This window comes from Pleurodeles waltl, chromosome 2_2 (assembly GCF_031143425.1).
Source record: "Pleurodeles waltl isolate 20211129_DDA chromosome 2_2, aPleWal1.hap1.20221129, whole genome shotgun sequence".
Classification (NCBI taxonomy): Eukaryota; Metazoa; Chordata; class Amphibia; order Caudata; family Salamandridae; genus Pleurodeles; species Pleurodeles waltl.
The window spans coordinates 7,543,267-7,561,188 of NC_090439.1; the positions used below are offsets into that span (position 1 = coordinate 7,543,267).

The 17,922-nt window shown below is 43.0% G+C and overlaps 1 protein-coding gene across 1 annotated transcript in view; it reads left to right on the forward strand.

Moving 5' to 3' along the window:
* The window catches only part of LOC138279655 (cytosolic non-specific dipeptidase-like), a 280,513-nt gene extending 263,729 nt beyond the window's left edge, over positions 1-16,784 (forward strand). The window contains exon 12 of the mRNA XM_069219419.1: positions 14,311-16,784. Within this exon, the coding sequence (XP_069075520.1) occupies positions 14,311-14,374 (64 nt within the window). The 3' untranslated portion in view covers positions 14,375-16,784. The remainder of the gene's footprint in view (positions 1-14,310) is intronic.
* Positions 16,785-17,922: the final 1,138 nt, after the last annotated feature.

Consider the following 17,922-nt stretch of genomic DNA (forward strand, 5'->3'; position numbering starts at 1 on the left):
ACCCCAGTTTGGACCAAGCCATATGCAAATCAGTCTTGACCCTGTTCCCTTATGGTTACAGTCCAGCCAGAACTGCTAGGCCTGGACAGGGAACAAGCATCCTGGGACCAGTTTCAGGGCATCACCCTTCATCAACAAGGCTAGCTTGAATCCAGTGGCGCAGCAAGCAAGGGACCTACATCTGAGCATACCCCTGCCACTTAGGGCGCACAAAGCAACATCACAAAATAAAATGATGGATGGAATGTTGAAACTTTTCAAACACTCACCCCCGTCACAGATCTGGGGTTAATCCATTGTTATTTTGCTAGTCACGTCACCCCAGTTTTGACCCAGCCATATGCAAATCAGTCTTGACCCTGTTCCCCATGGGAACAGTCCAGCCCGAACTGCTAGGCCGGGTCGTCTGTGGACAGGAAAAAAGCATCCTGGGACCGGTTTCAGGGTATCACCCTTCATCAGCCAGGCTTGCTTGAATCCAGTGGCGAGTAATTTAGAACCTTTTACACTCATTGAGTGGAATGTTATAACAGCCTCATTGCCCTTTTCCTCAGGCTGTATGAGTGGTTAAAGTCCTAGTCCCTCATTATTGGCCCTCGCCTGTGGCTCGGGGCAATCTTTTGGGTTCAGGTCCTTTAACAACCAGTATAACCCTTTACAGTTGGCTGTCAGGCTATAATATAGCCTTATACCCCACCATAGTGGGCTATACCGTCCATTAAAGGCCTGCTCCAGCGTTAAAGGGTTCGAACCGAAGGCCTTTAACAAGGGAGCAGGCCATTAATGGCCTTTACAGCCCAGTTACGGCAGACTATAAGGCTATTGAAACATTCCACCCCTAGAAGGCAGAATGTTCTAATTAGTAAAACAAAACCCTCAAGGAGCTCGAAGGGGTTAAAATCCCCTTCAGCTCCATGAAGCCTTTGTTCACAGCAACAGCTGTGCAAGACACAATTTGGAATGTTGGAGGTCTGGGTTTCTACCAGCCATTAGAATCCCTGAGATACTCCATTGTCTCCAATAGAGTGCTCAACATTCCAATGACCTAATATGATTATTAGTGCTTTTGTGATCAATGGATCCTTTTTGTAGGGTACTAGAATAACCGTTGATTGGTTGTGTATGGTTGTTTGGTTAGTATCATTCCACTAAAACCAAGGCAGGCACTTGCTGCAGAATAATCCTGAATTTTCAACCTGCTCATTGAAAATCTAAAGACTGGGTTTCCTTTTCAAAACTACTAAACTACTGTAAGAACAAAAGTCCACCAATCACCTATGCAGTGTTGCTATTCCTGCTATTTTTATTTTTCCCCCTGCTGGTTTCACTGTCTTTTTCTTGCTGTGGCAGCTTGCTAAGGTTTCGCTAATACTGATGGACCACTCAGACTGCAAATTTGGTGCTCTCCGGTAACATATTTTGATGTACCCTGAGATAGGGACATTCTCCATTGATCTTCCCACCTTGCGGTGTCACAGAGATAGACCCTATTAACTCCATGTTAGTAGGTCTACTGGCCTTTGTAATTCCAATAGCTTGATGCCGAAGGAGGGCTCTTCATGATAGCTTTTAAAGTGCTTAGGTGGTTGTGAACATTGTGTGCATCTGTTTTTCAGTATTGATCGTGAACATCAGAACATGTGCACACAGGAGAGACTTCCTTTTGTTGCACCAGTTTGGGAGTTTCTCTTAGCTGATTGAGAATGTCTGTGCTTGTGAGAACTGGAGGAACAAGAGGGAGTATAGATGCTGCCCACACAGAACAACAAGGACAGTCAATCTCTCACTCTTCCTTCTGCTCACCTTTGTTTCCAGGAACTGTTTGGAGAAAATACACGTCTAGAATACATATTTAGATCTCCAAGTAGAGCAGACCCCTAGAGAGTATACATGGCCAGCTGCTTTCAGAAAGTGGCTACCACAGTACATTCTAGGAAGAGGACAACAGGTGTCCTTCCCTATTTCGTTGGATGTGTATAGTGACTGGGATGGTGCAACCCACAAAGGCCCTCTCCCTCTCGTTCACCCACCCACAACCTAGGGATTTTGTTTCTGACTGACTGTCCTCCCGGAAGCCATTCTGAGATAGAAATCCCACTGAGCCTTGGTGGTTGGCGTTTCAAACTGTAAGAGATTTAAAGACCGACTGACAGTTGGCAATTTCCCTTTGGAAGTAAAAGCTGGTGCATCACTCCAATGCTTAAAAGAAAACGTGGGAATATAGAGCTAAGTGCTGCCCTTTGCCTTCTGAGTAGGAACTAGCAAGAAGGCCTGCTGGTCTGCCTGTGTTGACAGTGACCTTGCTGCATTGTACCTCGCAGCCAGCTCAAAGAACATAGAGATACAAACACAGCTCCTTAAAGCCCTCTCTAACTCTCACCAGAGACTGGAGGAGTACTGCACCAAGAACATGCATCCACAAGTGGAGATGAGCCGAGTGGTAGCTCTGCCTGTGGGGCTAAATACCTCCATGCACTGGCATTATTTGTTCTTCATAGAAACTGCTGCTTTGGTGGCCATCGAGGAGGCAGTTTTCTTCAAAGATAGCCAAAATAAGCGGCCTTTTTTGTCTGTGGGATTTCCCCCGGTGTCATGGGTCAGGATGCAGTCTGCCTCTCTTCATTATCAAAGCTCTTCATTATCAAAGTTCTCACCTCAACGAGGAGCCACCTAACCAGAGTCTCTAGGATCACCACATCATGAAACAGCCCCACTTTATGGTACTTACACCACTAACTCTAAACCCGGAAGACAGGTTAATCTACCTGTACTCAGTAACTCACTATACCAAACTCCACCCTACTGATCCTTGTCTGCAGCTTACTGCCACTGCAATGTCTTTGTTTCAGGTGGTAGCCTGTGCTTGCAATCAGTTGGCCTGCAAATTATGCAAAGTAACTCAGTTTTTGTAGAAAGATTGCGTCCATGTCGCCTTTGAGTGTCTATGAAGCGTAAGAGGTCAGTTTCCATCGCAGACAGAGTACCCAGTGACCTGATTTGACGGGAACAGCTGTATGTGCTTGATTGTCCATGTGTCTGTAGTCTGTATAGCGAGGTAAAAGCTTGACAAGTATTATTCTCTAAATACAGATGTAGATCCTGATTCACAAAGCCCTGCTTGCAAAAATTAGAACTATAATGCTATAATTTTCCTTTTATGTTTTGTATACAGGTTTGGTTCCAATAAATGCTCTTGGAAATCTACAACAGTTGTAGGCTGCCTGGAGCCATATAACATGTAGTACCTGGGGGAGGGAGCACAACAGGTGTGTGTGACTGTTTTCTGCACCACCAGAGCACTATAATATAACAGAATGGGGTTGCACACACTTGTCGGGCCTTTTCTGTAATACTGATAGCGCTGGCTCACATGTACCATCAGTGTTATCTTGAGAAGGCGTTTCCTCATTTGCATGGTGTCATGGCCCCATGCATGTGAGGAAATACTTTGCCTCAGCACCCCCGCCATATTATGGTTGTGGATGCAGAGACCAACAGGCCCTTAAGAGGTGCATTGAGAGCCCCAAAAAAGGGTGGCACACTCGGCGCAGCCTTCTGGAGAGGGCATAGGGCACCCCATGTGCTCCCCAGACATTCTCCTGCAGCCAGGTGCAGCCTCTTACTGCACCCGCCTGCAGTGGGATCTCTGATCCCTCTTTAAAGTGCAGGCGGATTGCTACCTACACAGAGAAACGCAGAGCAGCTTGGGAGCCACCGCTCCGTATTTCACTGAATGCGCAGCACCTATGGCAGCTGAGTTTCTGGCTGCCCTAATGGAAGTGCGTTCATTACAGTAGGAGACACTGTCCCGGTTTACACCCGCATACATGGAAATTGCACATTGTCTGTAATACAGGAGAACATCTATTTCACAGCATTTACTGATGAGTATTTTCCCATGGTAGGCAGAATTTAACGCAGAAATGTTCATTTGCACATGTAACTTTTTTGTATTAAACTTTCATGAGTTTAAAGCCTTTCCCCGAGGCCCACTTACATATACGCTATTCCCTTCCATTTCCCAGCCCCAATTATTCCTGACTTTAACATGCATTGCTAGCTCGGTACACTATATAGAAAATATGCGCTCACTGCATTTTGCAAAGAAACTACCTTGCAATGACCCCTTCCCTCCCCATTATGCTGACCACCAGACTGGCTGACTTTCAGCCTTTGTAAGTGCACTTTACTCTTTGTAAATTCCAGTAATCATTTATTTTGTGAACTACACATGAAATTACACTCATGCACACCAATCCGTTACTGCATTAGGTATGAGAGTTGCTCTACAGCGGGGCACATGTGGAGCACATGCGCAGCCAACTACTCCCCACCTTATCTGAACAAATCATGCAACATCCTGAGAATTACCAAGTATCATTACTCCAGGGTGCTTGTGCAAAACCCACTGAGAGATGCATAACAGGATAATGCCACATATGTCATGGATAGCTCCAAGACAAAGACCAGTAGCCCTGATAGATGTAAGAGCTCTTGCCACTGGACAAGCAAAGGAGGAGTAAGTTGGGGATTAAGGTGGCTTCCAATCAAACATCTCAAGTTGCTGACCTGGGGCATGGGGTGGAGTTGACTCTTGTGTTGAAGCTGGAGATGGAGCAGCCCGTGGAAGGTACTTAGGACCTATGACCGCTTCCTCTTTGTGATGGGCTCTGCCACGGAGGTCCAGAAGTAGACTGGACAAAGGTAGCTGATCCACAAGATCTGATTGCACCTGCTATTACGGCAAGGCAACCATCATTGGTTGGAGTTCGATCCTGAGTTCTAGTGTGTAAAATGCTGCTGTGAGGGAGGAAATTGTGCTGTTACACAGTTCCCACTTAAGGACTCAACCAGTTGGTAGACCCTGTAGGGGCATTGCAGGAGACAGGGATCTGAAACAAAAATTAGTGCTATTGTGCAAAGTTCACTCTCCTCTGAGGCAAGGACAAAGCATGTCAAGTGTGGAGGGAGCCATGGAAATGCCATCAGGACTGCAGCTTAATAAGCATGGGCTTGGTGCCCCTGAGAATGATCACCTGCACACAACAGCAGTGGGGGACAAAATGGTGGAGCTAGACTTGTGCCTCTTCATAGTGTTCAGAATAAGAAGTTCAGTGGAGGTCTTTTGTGAGATTATCCTATGGTGAGGGTGCAGTTTGAGCAGCAAGACACTGCCAAGAGCCTTAAGGGCTCAGCAGTGCAATACTGCTTGGAATGAGAAACAAGCAAAACTGACTTTGAAACACAATCAAGCAGTAATTCCTCAGAAACTGTGTGGTGTGCTCTGACTCAGCTATTTGTACAGGTGACCTGGAAATCAATATGACGGCAAACTACTTTTCAAGCTATTAGTGATGGTTTGTGACCTCTGAACAGGGACATTAGAGGACAAGGCACCTTTTCAGAGACTCCTGGATGGCATGGTATTTTGAAGTCAGAATCCGGTCTGCATTATAAGACAACAGACTTACTACCCACATGAGCAGAGAGAAATCTGAGAAGCAGTAGCAGTTGAACAAAATGGACAATGGGACCAGGTTGGTTGCCAGTGGGCTGGAGGCCTCGGCATGGGCCTCGGTGGGGTTCCCCAGGAGCAGCAGCTTTGGCCCCAGCAGGGCGGTTGATTGCTGAGATCTTGATGGCTACTAAAGACACACAACTTCATTAGAAATGTGCATTGATGTAGTGGCTCTGGACTCTAATTTGGTCCAAGTGGACAGCTACAATATATTTGAGTCATGGAGGCAGAGGCAACAGTAGCACAGACAATGGAGAAGAATACATGTAAGTAAACCTTGATTTCTGATGTACAGGAAAGGACCATGGGACTAGAACATCACACTGGAGACACGGAGGGGTGCTCCCAACACAATAATGTCTGAATGTTGGCCCTCTAGAGGTGGTTGAATGGTGCAACATGGACTGAGCAAAGATCTATCTTTTCCTCCGCTGAGGAGGTGCACAGGGGACTAGTGCCAATTCCACCACCGTGGACCTCTCCAAAAGCTGTCATGCATAGTCTAGGATACAGATTATTGAACTACAAAGACAAATATTTTCAGGGAGCGTCAACAAAGATGCAGGAATATTAACTTCCCCCTTAGTACTGCCGCATGCACGAGGAACATGAACTATTCCAAAACACAACAAACAACTTATTTTCAAGATGCTTACATGTCTCCCCAGGTACCTACCAAGTAGCTCAATAATCTTCAAACTGTTAATGCAACGTACCCCTTGTAAAATTATGTTATTGCCTCTCCCACCAAAAAGAGGAAATATATTTTCTCACAATTATTCTATTATATGTTAAATACAGCAAACAATCTAAGGATTGTTATGGAGCTTGAGGGCACAATCTCTAAATTATAAACTAGACTTATTTTCATTGGTGTTTTTTGATCTCTCACGCTAAATGTATGGAGAGTAAAACATAGCAAGCAAGCCAAACATTTCAAGGGAGATTGTGAGGTAGAAAATAAAAAACAAAAGTTACACGTGTGAAATTGAAAAGAAATATTGCAAACAAAGAAGCCAAACTGTGTAATGGATTTTAAAGGATGCCAACGCATTTTGACAAAAAAATGATGCTCATTCTTGTTTTATATTTTGCCATATTATCCTATGTAGCTGGCAATTAGCTCCATGTCATCTGGCAATTCAGCCAATCCTGTCCTTTTTTTGAAAACAGTATGATTTTAGAGCCAATACCTACAATGTTAGTTGTAAAACTACAAGTTCCAAAATGCATTTTCTGGTTCAATTTGAGGACTAGCTGAAGGTGTTTAACAAGAAACAGGATTAGTTGACGGCTCATACATATCAAACAATGTGAACATAGCAGTTATATTTAGTAATCCCTTTAAAAGCGCAGTGAAATACATAATTGCCCACGTGAATACCCACATGCTGCTGGCAGATCTGTCACCCTCAAAGCCTGTGCGTTGTGATTTTTTATCAGAATTGAGGAAGAGAGATATTGCAATGTTGTTGACAAGGTCTACCATAGGCACTATGGAAATCTGCCGAACCACATAGACTGCAAATGTGGCTAGAAAAGGTATTTAAGGTGTATTTAAAGGAGCAGCTCTACGCAAAGCGAAAGATAGAAGCTTCTTCAGAATTTGGAAATATTCTGCCCCATTTATAAAGACTTGAAGCAAGATGGTAATACGTGTATAGGAGCTGGGGGAGGAGTGGATTTAGTTGCCCTCAACATAGCTTAGTAAAAACTGGCACTTTGAGAAGTGTATGCCAGCTGTTATTTTTGCACTTACCACTCAGCACTCTTAATTTGTATATTGGGCACTTTAGAGAAGGAATGTTCTGCAACTGACACAATTGTACGGTTATCTTTCTTTAAGAAATAATGATAATGCTGGAATTGATTTAGCTCTCATTTTGCCATTTTAAAGTCTATTCGTGACTATTTACACGTGTCCCCGTTTGCACTTTGCACTTGCACTTTAAATTCTGAAGATTGTATTGATAGTGAACTGGATAATATTTTATTAGAATTTATGTAGTAAGATGTATTGTGGAAATGTTGTGACCCTGTAAGAAACCAAAACAAAATAAGGAAAAAAAGAAATGAGGAAGAGAGACGTTGGGGGTTATTTGGAGGCCCTCTTTGACTTGATACCTACTCCCAGCCAGGCCATAAGTAAAGAAATAAGCATTTACAATGCAGTGGGTCTCGCATTTACTCAACTTAGAGCTATTAGCGTTGTAAAGTCCTAACCGGACTTTTCTTGCCACATAAATTGAAAATGAAAAGTAAAACAGTTTCAAATAAGTGTGCAATTAAAAGCACCACGGCATGAGCGTGAAGCACGAAGGAGAGACAAAAAAGGAAACAGAAGTTGTCTTGCAGTCAAACCTACTGGCAGTTATTCAGTTATCCATGTAACAGGGTCTATGTCATGCAAAGCGCTCGACTACTGGCCAGCAAGATCGTGCTGCATAAGAAATAAAAAGAAAAAGTAGTCCAGAAGCCATGCGAAAACATGGAGCCTCGTATGTTTTCAGTAGTTGGTCGGTGCGCTCAAGGAGGATTAAACACCGGAAAAGGCATGACGCATGCATGCCTTTCACTAATAAAATCACGTGAATTTTAAAAGGTAAGCCCACGAACCAACTAAACTGATAGGCGTACGGTGGGCGTGGTTAAAAGCCCACAGAGAGATTACAGCAGGCTAGAGCGCTTGCGTGTTTGACCCTAAAGAAATTACTGATGGTCCACACAAAGTGGCTAACAACACTGCTTTCTTTCACTAAAATTGCAGCACTTTTTCAGCAGGATGTTTGTCTGTGTCCCTCAGGAGCTTAACAAATGCCGCTGTTGGCCAGGGCCTGCCACTCACAACATGACATCAAGTAAGGCCTGCTAGAGGAACCCACCCAACAGTTTGAAGGCCTCTGAATTGGCCCCAGTCCCCATCGATACACAATTTGGCACACCAGCTCCTTATCTGACATGATCCTTTCCTTATGTAAAGCAAGAACTGCTTGCTAACAGAGGTCCTGGTCTTTGACTGAAACTCTTCAATTAATGACTTGACTGGAGCATCCTCCAACATTGAACCAATTATTTTTTATACACACTACCATACAAATTTGCTCTACATTTTACTATCTTATTCTCTTCACTAGAATATTTCACGTTTCAAATACTACAGTTAGTCACTTCATCCAGAATGCTCTTCTTTTATCAATTCAGTGTTTGTGCTAATGCTACTATTTCGAGGCCTTCATGTAATATTAGTATTTCAGCCTACTTTTTGAGTCAGTTACAGTTAGACAGCATCATTAGTGTGTTATGCGTTTCCAACATAACTGCTCCCTTTCACTCCATACTACAACATATTTGCTTCAGTTACTCCATGCGATCTACATTTATACACCCCACAGGTCCCCCCAAATATGGCAGACCACTTCCTAGGACCTGATATAAACAAATTATTTCTTACGCATAAACTTACTTAAAATGGTGGTACACATTTTATCTGTTTGTTGTAGAGCATGAGCATTTCCGAAAATAGAGCACAACACAACATAATCGTATTTGGTGACTGTAATGATCTTGGCTATCCTAGTATCTGCTTCTTTATGTTACTAGTATGATGGTCTTCGCTACATTATACTTGCGACAGACTTCCTCTGACATCATACTACCCCAGTAGGTCCATACCTTCAAATTATTTGTCCGCTCTAACAAGATATAATACTACCTGCTCCACACTGTTTACATTGACTGTAACAATGTACTGACACAACAGTATCGAACTACCACAACACATAAACTACTTTAACTGTGACCTAACTCAGTGGTGACTAGCGGTGCGCAGAAGGGGCGGGGTGCCGTGCGGGGGGATAGGGTAATAAAACATAAATTAAGCATAGGCTCCCAGCCTGCCCTGCGGCCAATCCTGTTGCTGCCCAGAGCAGCATCAGGATTGGCTGGGAGCGCCCAGCCAGGTCGCACCCCAGGCAGACTGGGAGCCTGTGCAGGCTCTCTCCAGCCCAGCAACTTGTTGCTGGGCTGGAGAGAGCCCTATGTGCATGTGTGTTTGGCCGGTCCGAGACGGCTGGCCATACATGCATGCGCTCTGAGGGGAAGTGCTGAGCACTCCCCTCACTGCTCGTCACCCCATGGCCCGCCCCTTTGACTAAAAAACAATTATAAACCTAGGCCCATGTTTATACTTTTTTAGTGCTGCATTTGTGGCATTTTCTGATGTAAAAACAGCACAAAATATAATTGTATTTTGTAAGTTTGCGCCACTTTTGCATAAAAAAATTATGCAAATGCAGTGCTAAAAAAGTATATGTATGAGCCCTAGTTTATTATAGTTTTTAGTAAAAGGTTTGCAGCTGCAGCTGCTGGCGGGGGGCAACACTCCTCTGCCCAAATGGAGGAGCCGCCTCTGACCTAACTATATTATTTTGTAACTGTGAAAGTGTTTTCTTGTAAAGATATTCTTTGTGTACTTCTCAAGATTTTACATCATCCCCAGGACAATCGAGAATTCAATTGATTCCTTTTCGCATTATGCATCTCTAAATGCCTAATGCACGTTTTTATAAATTACACAAATGCAATATTTATATTTTTGATACATATTCACCAAATACTTAATTGCATATTCAAAAGCCCACAATACCACAAAACCACAAAATTCAACACACTTCAACAACTGTGGATCTTGTTAGCTGCTTATAAAAGTCTGTTCTTACCTCTACACTGAAGGAGCTAAATGAAATATTATACCTTTGGCTTATAAATGGCCCACTTAGTCTAACCAACAACCTGTTGTCTTAATAGGCGAACTCTGGACTTGCCAGCTCATGTCCCACCATTCTGATTTGTACTGATTTCATTGCAATCAGACTGCCAGGTTCTGATCGGTAGAGTGAGATATTTCTCTTGCTCACTCTAATGCTATACTACTATTCCACACATTATCTTGAGCTTGGAAAACAGTAACACTACCAATGTACAATGTACAAGGGTGATTTCCAATACACGTCTTCATTCAGGAGGAATGCTTGGTTGGCTCTTCTTACCTTACTACATACATTATTTTTTCAGATTTCTTTATGCAAGTTATTTAATTGTCTCCTTTCTGTAGCTTTCATTTAGAAAATGTTGAACTTCTTCATATATTTTCCTTACTCAAACTTCATTTACACAATCTAACCTACGATTGCAAGAGATCTTATTAACTTGAAGTTGGCTTACAGCATGCCCATTGCTTACCACTGGTTGGCTTCATTGTCAATCTCATTTGCCTACTTCAAATTGGCTAGTTACCTTCCTCTTCTTGTATTTGCCCCCACCCCCAGAGCATAGACACTTTGTTATGCCCATTGACAACTGTTTTTTCAGGTGCTACGTTTTTCTTTTTCTTTTGCACTCTACAAGAGTGCTTGTGTTTCCCAGCTGTCTCCCTCATATGTTTCTCTCGCTCTCCACTACACTCCATGTTCCGTTCTCTCGCCTGAGTGTTTCTGCCCCCCCACCGGTTCCACCTTCTTCCCCATTTAATTTCTCATTGCCAGCACCATGTTACTCTATTTTGCCCATTTGATCCGCCGTTCGGCGCCCCTGTGTCGCTTCCGCTCCACATCACCAGTGTTGCTTCCATCTGGACCTGTGGCTTCCATTCCTATGTTATTTATACCCCATTCATGTTCTTTCCCCACCCACTTTAAAAACCCACCCATGCCCCTGTGTTGCTTCTGCCCCCATACACACCCCCTGTTTTGCTTGTCCCATATTGCTTCCCTTCACCCACTATAAAAACGGAATGCTTTTGACTGTTTTTTTCTTTTTAGTTACCGGTTGAACTTGGTGCACGCACCTACAAAATAACATCCCCGGCCACATCAAAAGCCTTTTTTTTAAAATTCTTTATCCATGCAACACAGCATATGGAATGCTGTGACGCATGGCTAAAACCATTGGCAAAGCCAATAGGTCCTAAAGGAAAGAACTATTGGCTTTGCAATGCTTGATTATACATACTCCTATTGGATTATGTCTATCAATGATCGAATAAAATGAACGTCACTACTATCGGATTTATGAGCATTTCTTCTGTGGGACAAAAGAGGTGAAAGAGTGCCAGCACAATTTTCTTCGCAACTAATGGAGGACAAGTGTGCTAATGGCAAATTCATATTTTTCAATTTACCTTCAAGGCTGGCAAACACAATTTCTCAATTATGGACGACTTCCTGACTCCTCATAGATAGAACTTCTGATATCGTGTACACATTATCCTGAACTTAGCAACAGGGATGAAGTCTCATGTGCAGAGCCTTCGGGTCTGACAGCAAAAACGAGACACTGCCAGTGAAAAAAAGATGTGAGGTGGCTTGCAACTCTGAAATAACAAAAGGGGAATGGTCTACGGCCTGGAAGCACATGTAAGATCTCCCTTTACATAATTCCATGTATTACACCAGAGTTTAGCGGAAGCGGGGCATCCCTCAAAAACTCAAAAATCGGCATGTTACCTCTTCTGGCGTGTTTAGAGTACATCCATGTACACATTCTAAATTTGTCAGATGGGACATCCCGTCCCCACCAACTTTAAATAACTTTTACAAATTTAAGAATTCCATTAAAATGCTAATTTTTTATTACTGGCTTGTGATGACTGGAATGTCATAAGGGAATTTGGAACTTCTGTACTCAGACGTCATAAAACCCCGTAAAAACGTTTAAAACTACTAGAAAACGATTAATTTACTAATCAAATAAGATAGGTTACTTCTCATCACAGCCCTCTGATTTGAGACATATTTGTTGCTTTACTGTAAATTAGCCGCATTTTATTCCTGCAGGGTTACAATTGTAAAAATTAATATGTTTATGAAATTAGACATGTAGGAATCAACCTTCAGTTTTGTTACAGCACTGGAGAATGAGACCTAGGTCTGAGGCCTCGCATCATTCCTTAAAGTAACTCTCCAACCAAAAATGGCTCGATGTCAATAAATAATGAATTTATTTTGCAAAAAGTATATCAGACCTACAGAAAACGGCAGAAACTGACCCAAGTAGCAACCACAAACAAGTGGAAGTGTGCCATAGCAAAGGGAATGTCTATAAAGCATGGATTGTCGCATTACCCTGACTTGTAGGCTCTCCACTAATCTGTGACTTGTGGTAATCTTCTTTAGGCGCCTTCCACAGGTTTAAGAGCCTTTAGATGAGTCTATACGTGGTGAGATAATTAATTATGAAAGCTTTTGCTAAGGGGTTTGCTGGTCATGGCCATCTTAGCTAAATATAAAGAAGTCGTCAGAATGAGTTCCTTTGAGATGTTTAAATAACTGTGTGATTTCAGAGCTTAGAGACACTTCCAGTGTAGTAGTCATTGTTAATAGTCATTGTCCACGTTTATGGCCGGATGCTCTATTCCTCATATATTACAGAAGGTCTACAGCCTTTCAAAATAATCCTGGTCCAGGCATATCTTGTATCATCGTAAATAAATAGAAACCGGACTTGAGGTGATGTGGCGTCAATCGATACCGAAAGATACACTGGGACATCTTGGTAACGCTCATAATAGAAACCGAATCGTGCCAGTAGCGCTTGCTGGAAACAAGTACCTCCAACTGCAGACAACATGCAATAGAAGTACTCATAGACAGACAGATCAACTCATGTTTTAGGTGGTTATTGCTGACGTTACTTGTCATTGGTATGGCGTACTGCTATCACCTGGAGAGCCTCGTGACACCCAACGGTGTTATTTCATGTGGAAACCGTGGTTAAGACATATTAGCCATAAAATTACAAAATCTTGAAACATACATCATAATAGCACAAAAACATTTAAAACATTATCTGCAGTACATACCTAAAACAGAAAACAATAAATTGGTACTATCTAGAAACCGTACAGCTATTTTTAAAAACGACCGACAACAAAAGACACTTCGCTGCTGGATAACATCTTAAATTATCGTAAGAGGTGGGATGACCTATGTGGGAAAAATATGGCGCCAAGAGTGAGGCTCTGATCGGTGATACAAAACATTTACATTGACATTGTGATAAGGTGTACATGGGTCTAAATAAAGTTTGAGTGACGCGAAATAGCACATTCCTCTGTAATTTCTGAAAGTGCGTCATTACCCCCTCCTCCTAGTCATGCAAAGGCTAAATGGTAATGTAAGTAAAAGACTCGACATCTGAAACATACTTTGACTGGAGATATATAACAGAACCGACTCGGTTTTTCAGTTAGGTAATGTACCCATGGACGTTAATTCAGCGGAATGCCAGAGGAAGCGGAATTGACTTCGCGCGCCCTTTGACCTCCACTTTCACTCACGCACAAACTTACACATACACACAAATTCATATGTGCGTACACTCTCTCACATAAACACACTCTCACCTGCAAGCACACACAAAACATACATTTAAAAGTATTTTTAGTGTCTCTGCTGCTATTAAAGGGTAATTGTACTCCATTTATTACTCTAACAGTGAAAAAATGATTATTAACTATTAGTGTAATAAAAAATTGTCAGAAAACAAAGGGAGTGGAGCCCCAACTGAGGACGAGCTGTCACTGTGTTCCTGGCACTGAATTTATTTGCCACCTCTGAGGCCAGGAGTTTCCAAGACAATATCAGGGGTCACAGAGGGCAAGCAGGGGTCGCAGGGACCACTGGCACCCCTAATTGACGTCCAGGAACATACCTTGATATTCTAATCACTCTTCGGAGAACATTAATGAGAATGACGACAATGAAGACTAATTATTTTTTTTGTGTTTTTTACAGGTACAATTACATTGGCGGTACAAAATTATATGCTGCTTTTATTCATGAATTTAGCAAACTCTAAAGAAGATCCTTCACTTTTCGAGACGAATACAAATGTGACACATCAAATGATAATGCGAATTGTGTGAAATTGGTTAATTCCAAGTAAAAAAGCTGCAGTTTGAAAATGAGTAGTCTTGTGTTTCGTACACATCATACTTGACAGTCTATCTAGCACATCCACGTTTACATGAACAGTATATCTCTGTGCCAGCCACCGTCCAGATTGGAAAAACTCACCAAATAACGGCGAAATTCCACAAAAAATGACCAGGATATCATGATGTAACTTTATGCCTGTTTTTAGATATGGCGTAAGTACAACGTTTAGCTGTCTGCGAGAGTTCATTTCTACAATATTGGCATTTAGAAGTGTCAATAACATTCTGTATTAGTCAGTGGAGCATTTCCTCTTTACCTGCAACCAGCCATTTCATTAGTGCATTAGTCTATCAAGTACCTCTGTTGCAATGCATGGACTGAACAGTGGCCCTGCACTGCAATGGAAGGCCATAGTTATTACCACACCAGAGCATGGGATCAGCACCATCAGTCCACACTCACAAGTCTAAGCCCTGCTCCCCTCAGAGCCAAACCTGGCAGAAAGGACAATAGGCTGAATGTCGGAATGGCTGCCATCTTTGTTATGGGCATGCTGTTTCTATGGGATGGCAAGGATTGTTGGGCATAACCTCAGCATGTCCGGTAGATTCCGAGCATTAAAGCACTAGGGGATTAGGATTCCACCTGCATTGCCACTATCACTAATATGGGCATGATCTTATGTGGAATAGCAGATTCAAGCAGGGTCTGCTAAAAGCTTGGGTGGATGCTGAATGCTTCCTGGCCTGGACTCAGGATGTGTCTTCTGGTCTGCACTTTCAGCGGGCCTCACCATGTCCTAAGACTAGAGCACAATCAGGTCACCTGAGGGCAGGTAGCAGCAATCTTCAACAGCCCCAGTCATAGTGGCCTCTATGTGGTCCATTTGGTAAGCTGGAAGGCTTTAAACGGCAGCCCTCACCCTTCCACTCTGGCTGGTGTGACTCTGTCTTAAAAATGGTCCACAGTGGATGACTCTGAAGGTCAGATTGGCTCTCACACAGGCATGGGTTTTAACTGCAGTTCAGCAATTAGAAGTGGGAACACCGGCACAGGAGAGGAACCTGGTGATCCTCCTGCCATTGGCAAGTGCTGCCACTTTTTAAGACCGGGACCAACCCTTACAGGACATTCAGTAAACATAAGCACTGCCAACCCCCCAATAGGTCTTAGCATCATACTTTATCATGTAGATAAGCCCGTGCCCAACAAACAGCTGCCAACATGTCTTTGGGCAGTCTTTGCAAGAGGTTGTGTCATTTAAATTTCATTTATGAATTATCTCACACTGCCATCTCTGAGTCCCTCCATAAGGGTACGGTATGCATCAATCGATGTTAGTCGCTGTTTTGTTAGCATATTTCGTTCTTGGGTAGCAGTTTCCATTCAGAGGGGAAGCCAGAACCCCTCATGCTACTCTTAGAGTCATTACATCAGTGCCAGCATTACCACAGCATCACCACCAGTATTATAACCACATCAATGTTAATATTACTGCCATCTTAACCATGTAATCCATATCAGGATTATCACAGCACCACAGTAGCTTTATCACAGCATATTAATCATCAGTACCACAATGACTACTTCCTAGAGCTGTCTGGTCCGCTTGGGAAATGTGTCTTGAGGACTCTTTTAGTACCTGGGTGGGGCACTCCTGTCTTACCTTAGTTTCACAGCTTGTGCCCTTTTTTACATCCATATACATTTTTTAGTGAATCTGCATTTTAGCAATTGCTTTTGCATATCATATTTTATCAGCTGCTACATTCTAGGAAGGCAAGGTTCATGCTGCACATTTAATCAGCCTTTGTACCACATATAATCTGTACTTCTCCAAGGCTGTTACATGCAGTACATGATATGCTAACTTGTGTTGCTAAACCAGGGGCCAAATTCAATCTACGATGTCAGAACTGTTGTCCACATGATGCATGGGTCATTATATAAACTACCATAGGCCCAAGGAGTGTAGAGGGCAATCGGGTCATGATCAACCTGGGATGCGTACCACACAACAGACAGCTTTGCTGGTGGTGACTTCTCAGCCTCCCGAGAGGATTGCCATCTACACAGCAGGCAGACCACTGCTCTTCTATCCAAGTATGGGGTCAGTGATAATCCCTTAGATCAGGCCAGACAGAGGGTTACAACCAATATGCTCTCTGATGTGGACAGCAGGTTAGGAAGGAATCTCTAGAGAATCTAAAACCACACAACATGATGGGGTTGTTCATCTTCTTCACTCTGATTGCAATGTTGCCTAATTATCGAAACACGTGCTATTTATACCAGAATGTGATTGCTTCAATAAACACAATGAAAATCCATTTCACATTTTGTTTCTTGTCTTTGCATGTGTGAGCACCTGAATAAAAGGGGTAATATCTGTTTCCACAACTTCCCAAAGAATCAGAGTTTCATATTGAGGTTGCCACCATCACCTTTTAACCAGACAGATTTGGAGATTTGGGTGAGGCACTGTGAGGTATCCTGGAGCTCGGACGAGAGCTACCAACCAGTGTGTGTTGCACTCAGCATCCCAAGCTTGGTGGTGCTGCCATCCTAAACACGCAGTCGTATTACCAAAATAGGAACCTCATAACAAGTGTGCTTGGTCCATAGAAAGACAGCAGCCTTTCATACATTTATGATTAGAAACGTCAGACTTTTGACACTGTATTTAAATGTCTGACAATGCAGTATCTGTTCATAGATGTGTACACAGAGAACTCAGAGGGCTGGAGAGACTGATTCAAGTATTCCATTACCAATCTGTACAGATTAAACCCTCAGCATATGAGGGCCGTGGGCCAAAGTAAGCAGGGGACAATGAGGTCTCATACAATATGCCTTTCCACTGGTGCCAATGGCTACTCTGCAATACGTGGGGCAGCTCTGTCCCAGAGACCATTTGCCAGTGATAATGCCCAGACCGTCAATGTACCCAATTGGCCATTTCCCCAGAGGGCTGGAGCAATTGAAGGCTGGTTCTGGAAGGGCCAAGGCTGCTACTGCTGCCTCTGTCACTTCTTCAGCTCCCTCAGGTTATTGGCGGCAGCAGGAGAGAAAGAGAAAGAGAGTGCATGGAGAGATCTCAGAGAGGCATATGGAAGAGGAAAAGACAAAAAGAACAGATGGAAATAAATACAGAGAGGGGAGGCAGCGAGCAGGGCTGGTTTGAACATTTTTGGAAAGACTGCTTCTGATTGCCAGTCCAGCCCTGTCAGTGACAACTGAACATTTTCTACAGACAGCATCTGTAGCAAGTTAAAGCATCCCTTATTATTTTCATATATTGAAGGTATGGGTTCTCTGGTGACCTTCCCAATAGTTAGCATGAGGAGGAAAGGCCTGGGAGCTGCAAGTATCTTTAGCATTACAATAAAGCTATCGCTAGCCACAATGCGATTTTCTACTTGGACCAGCAGAATAACTTGTTTTTTTCATGTAGCAATTAGTACTGTA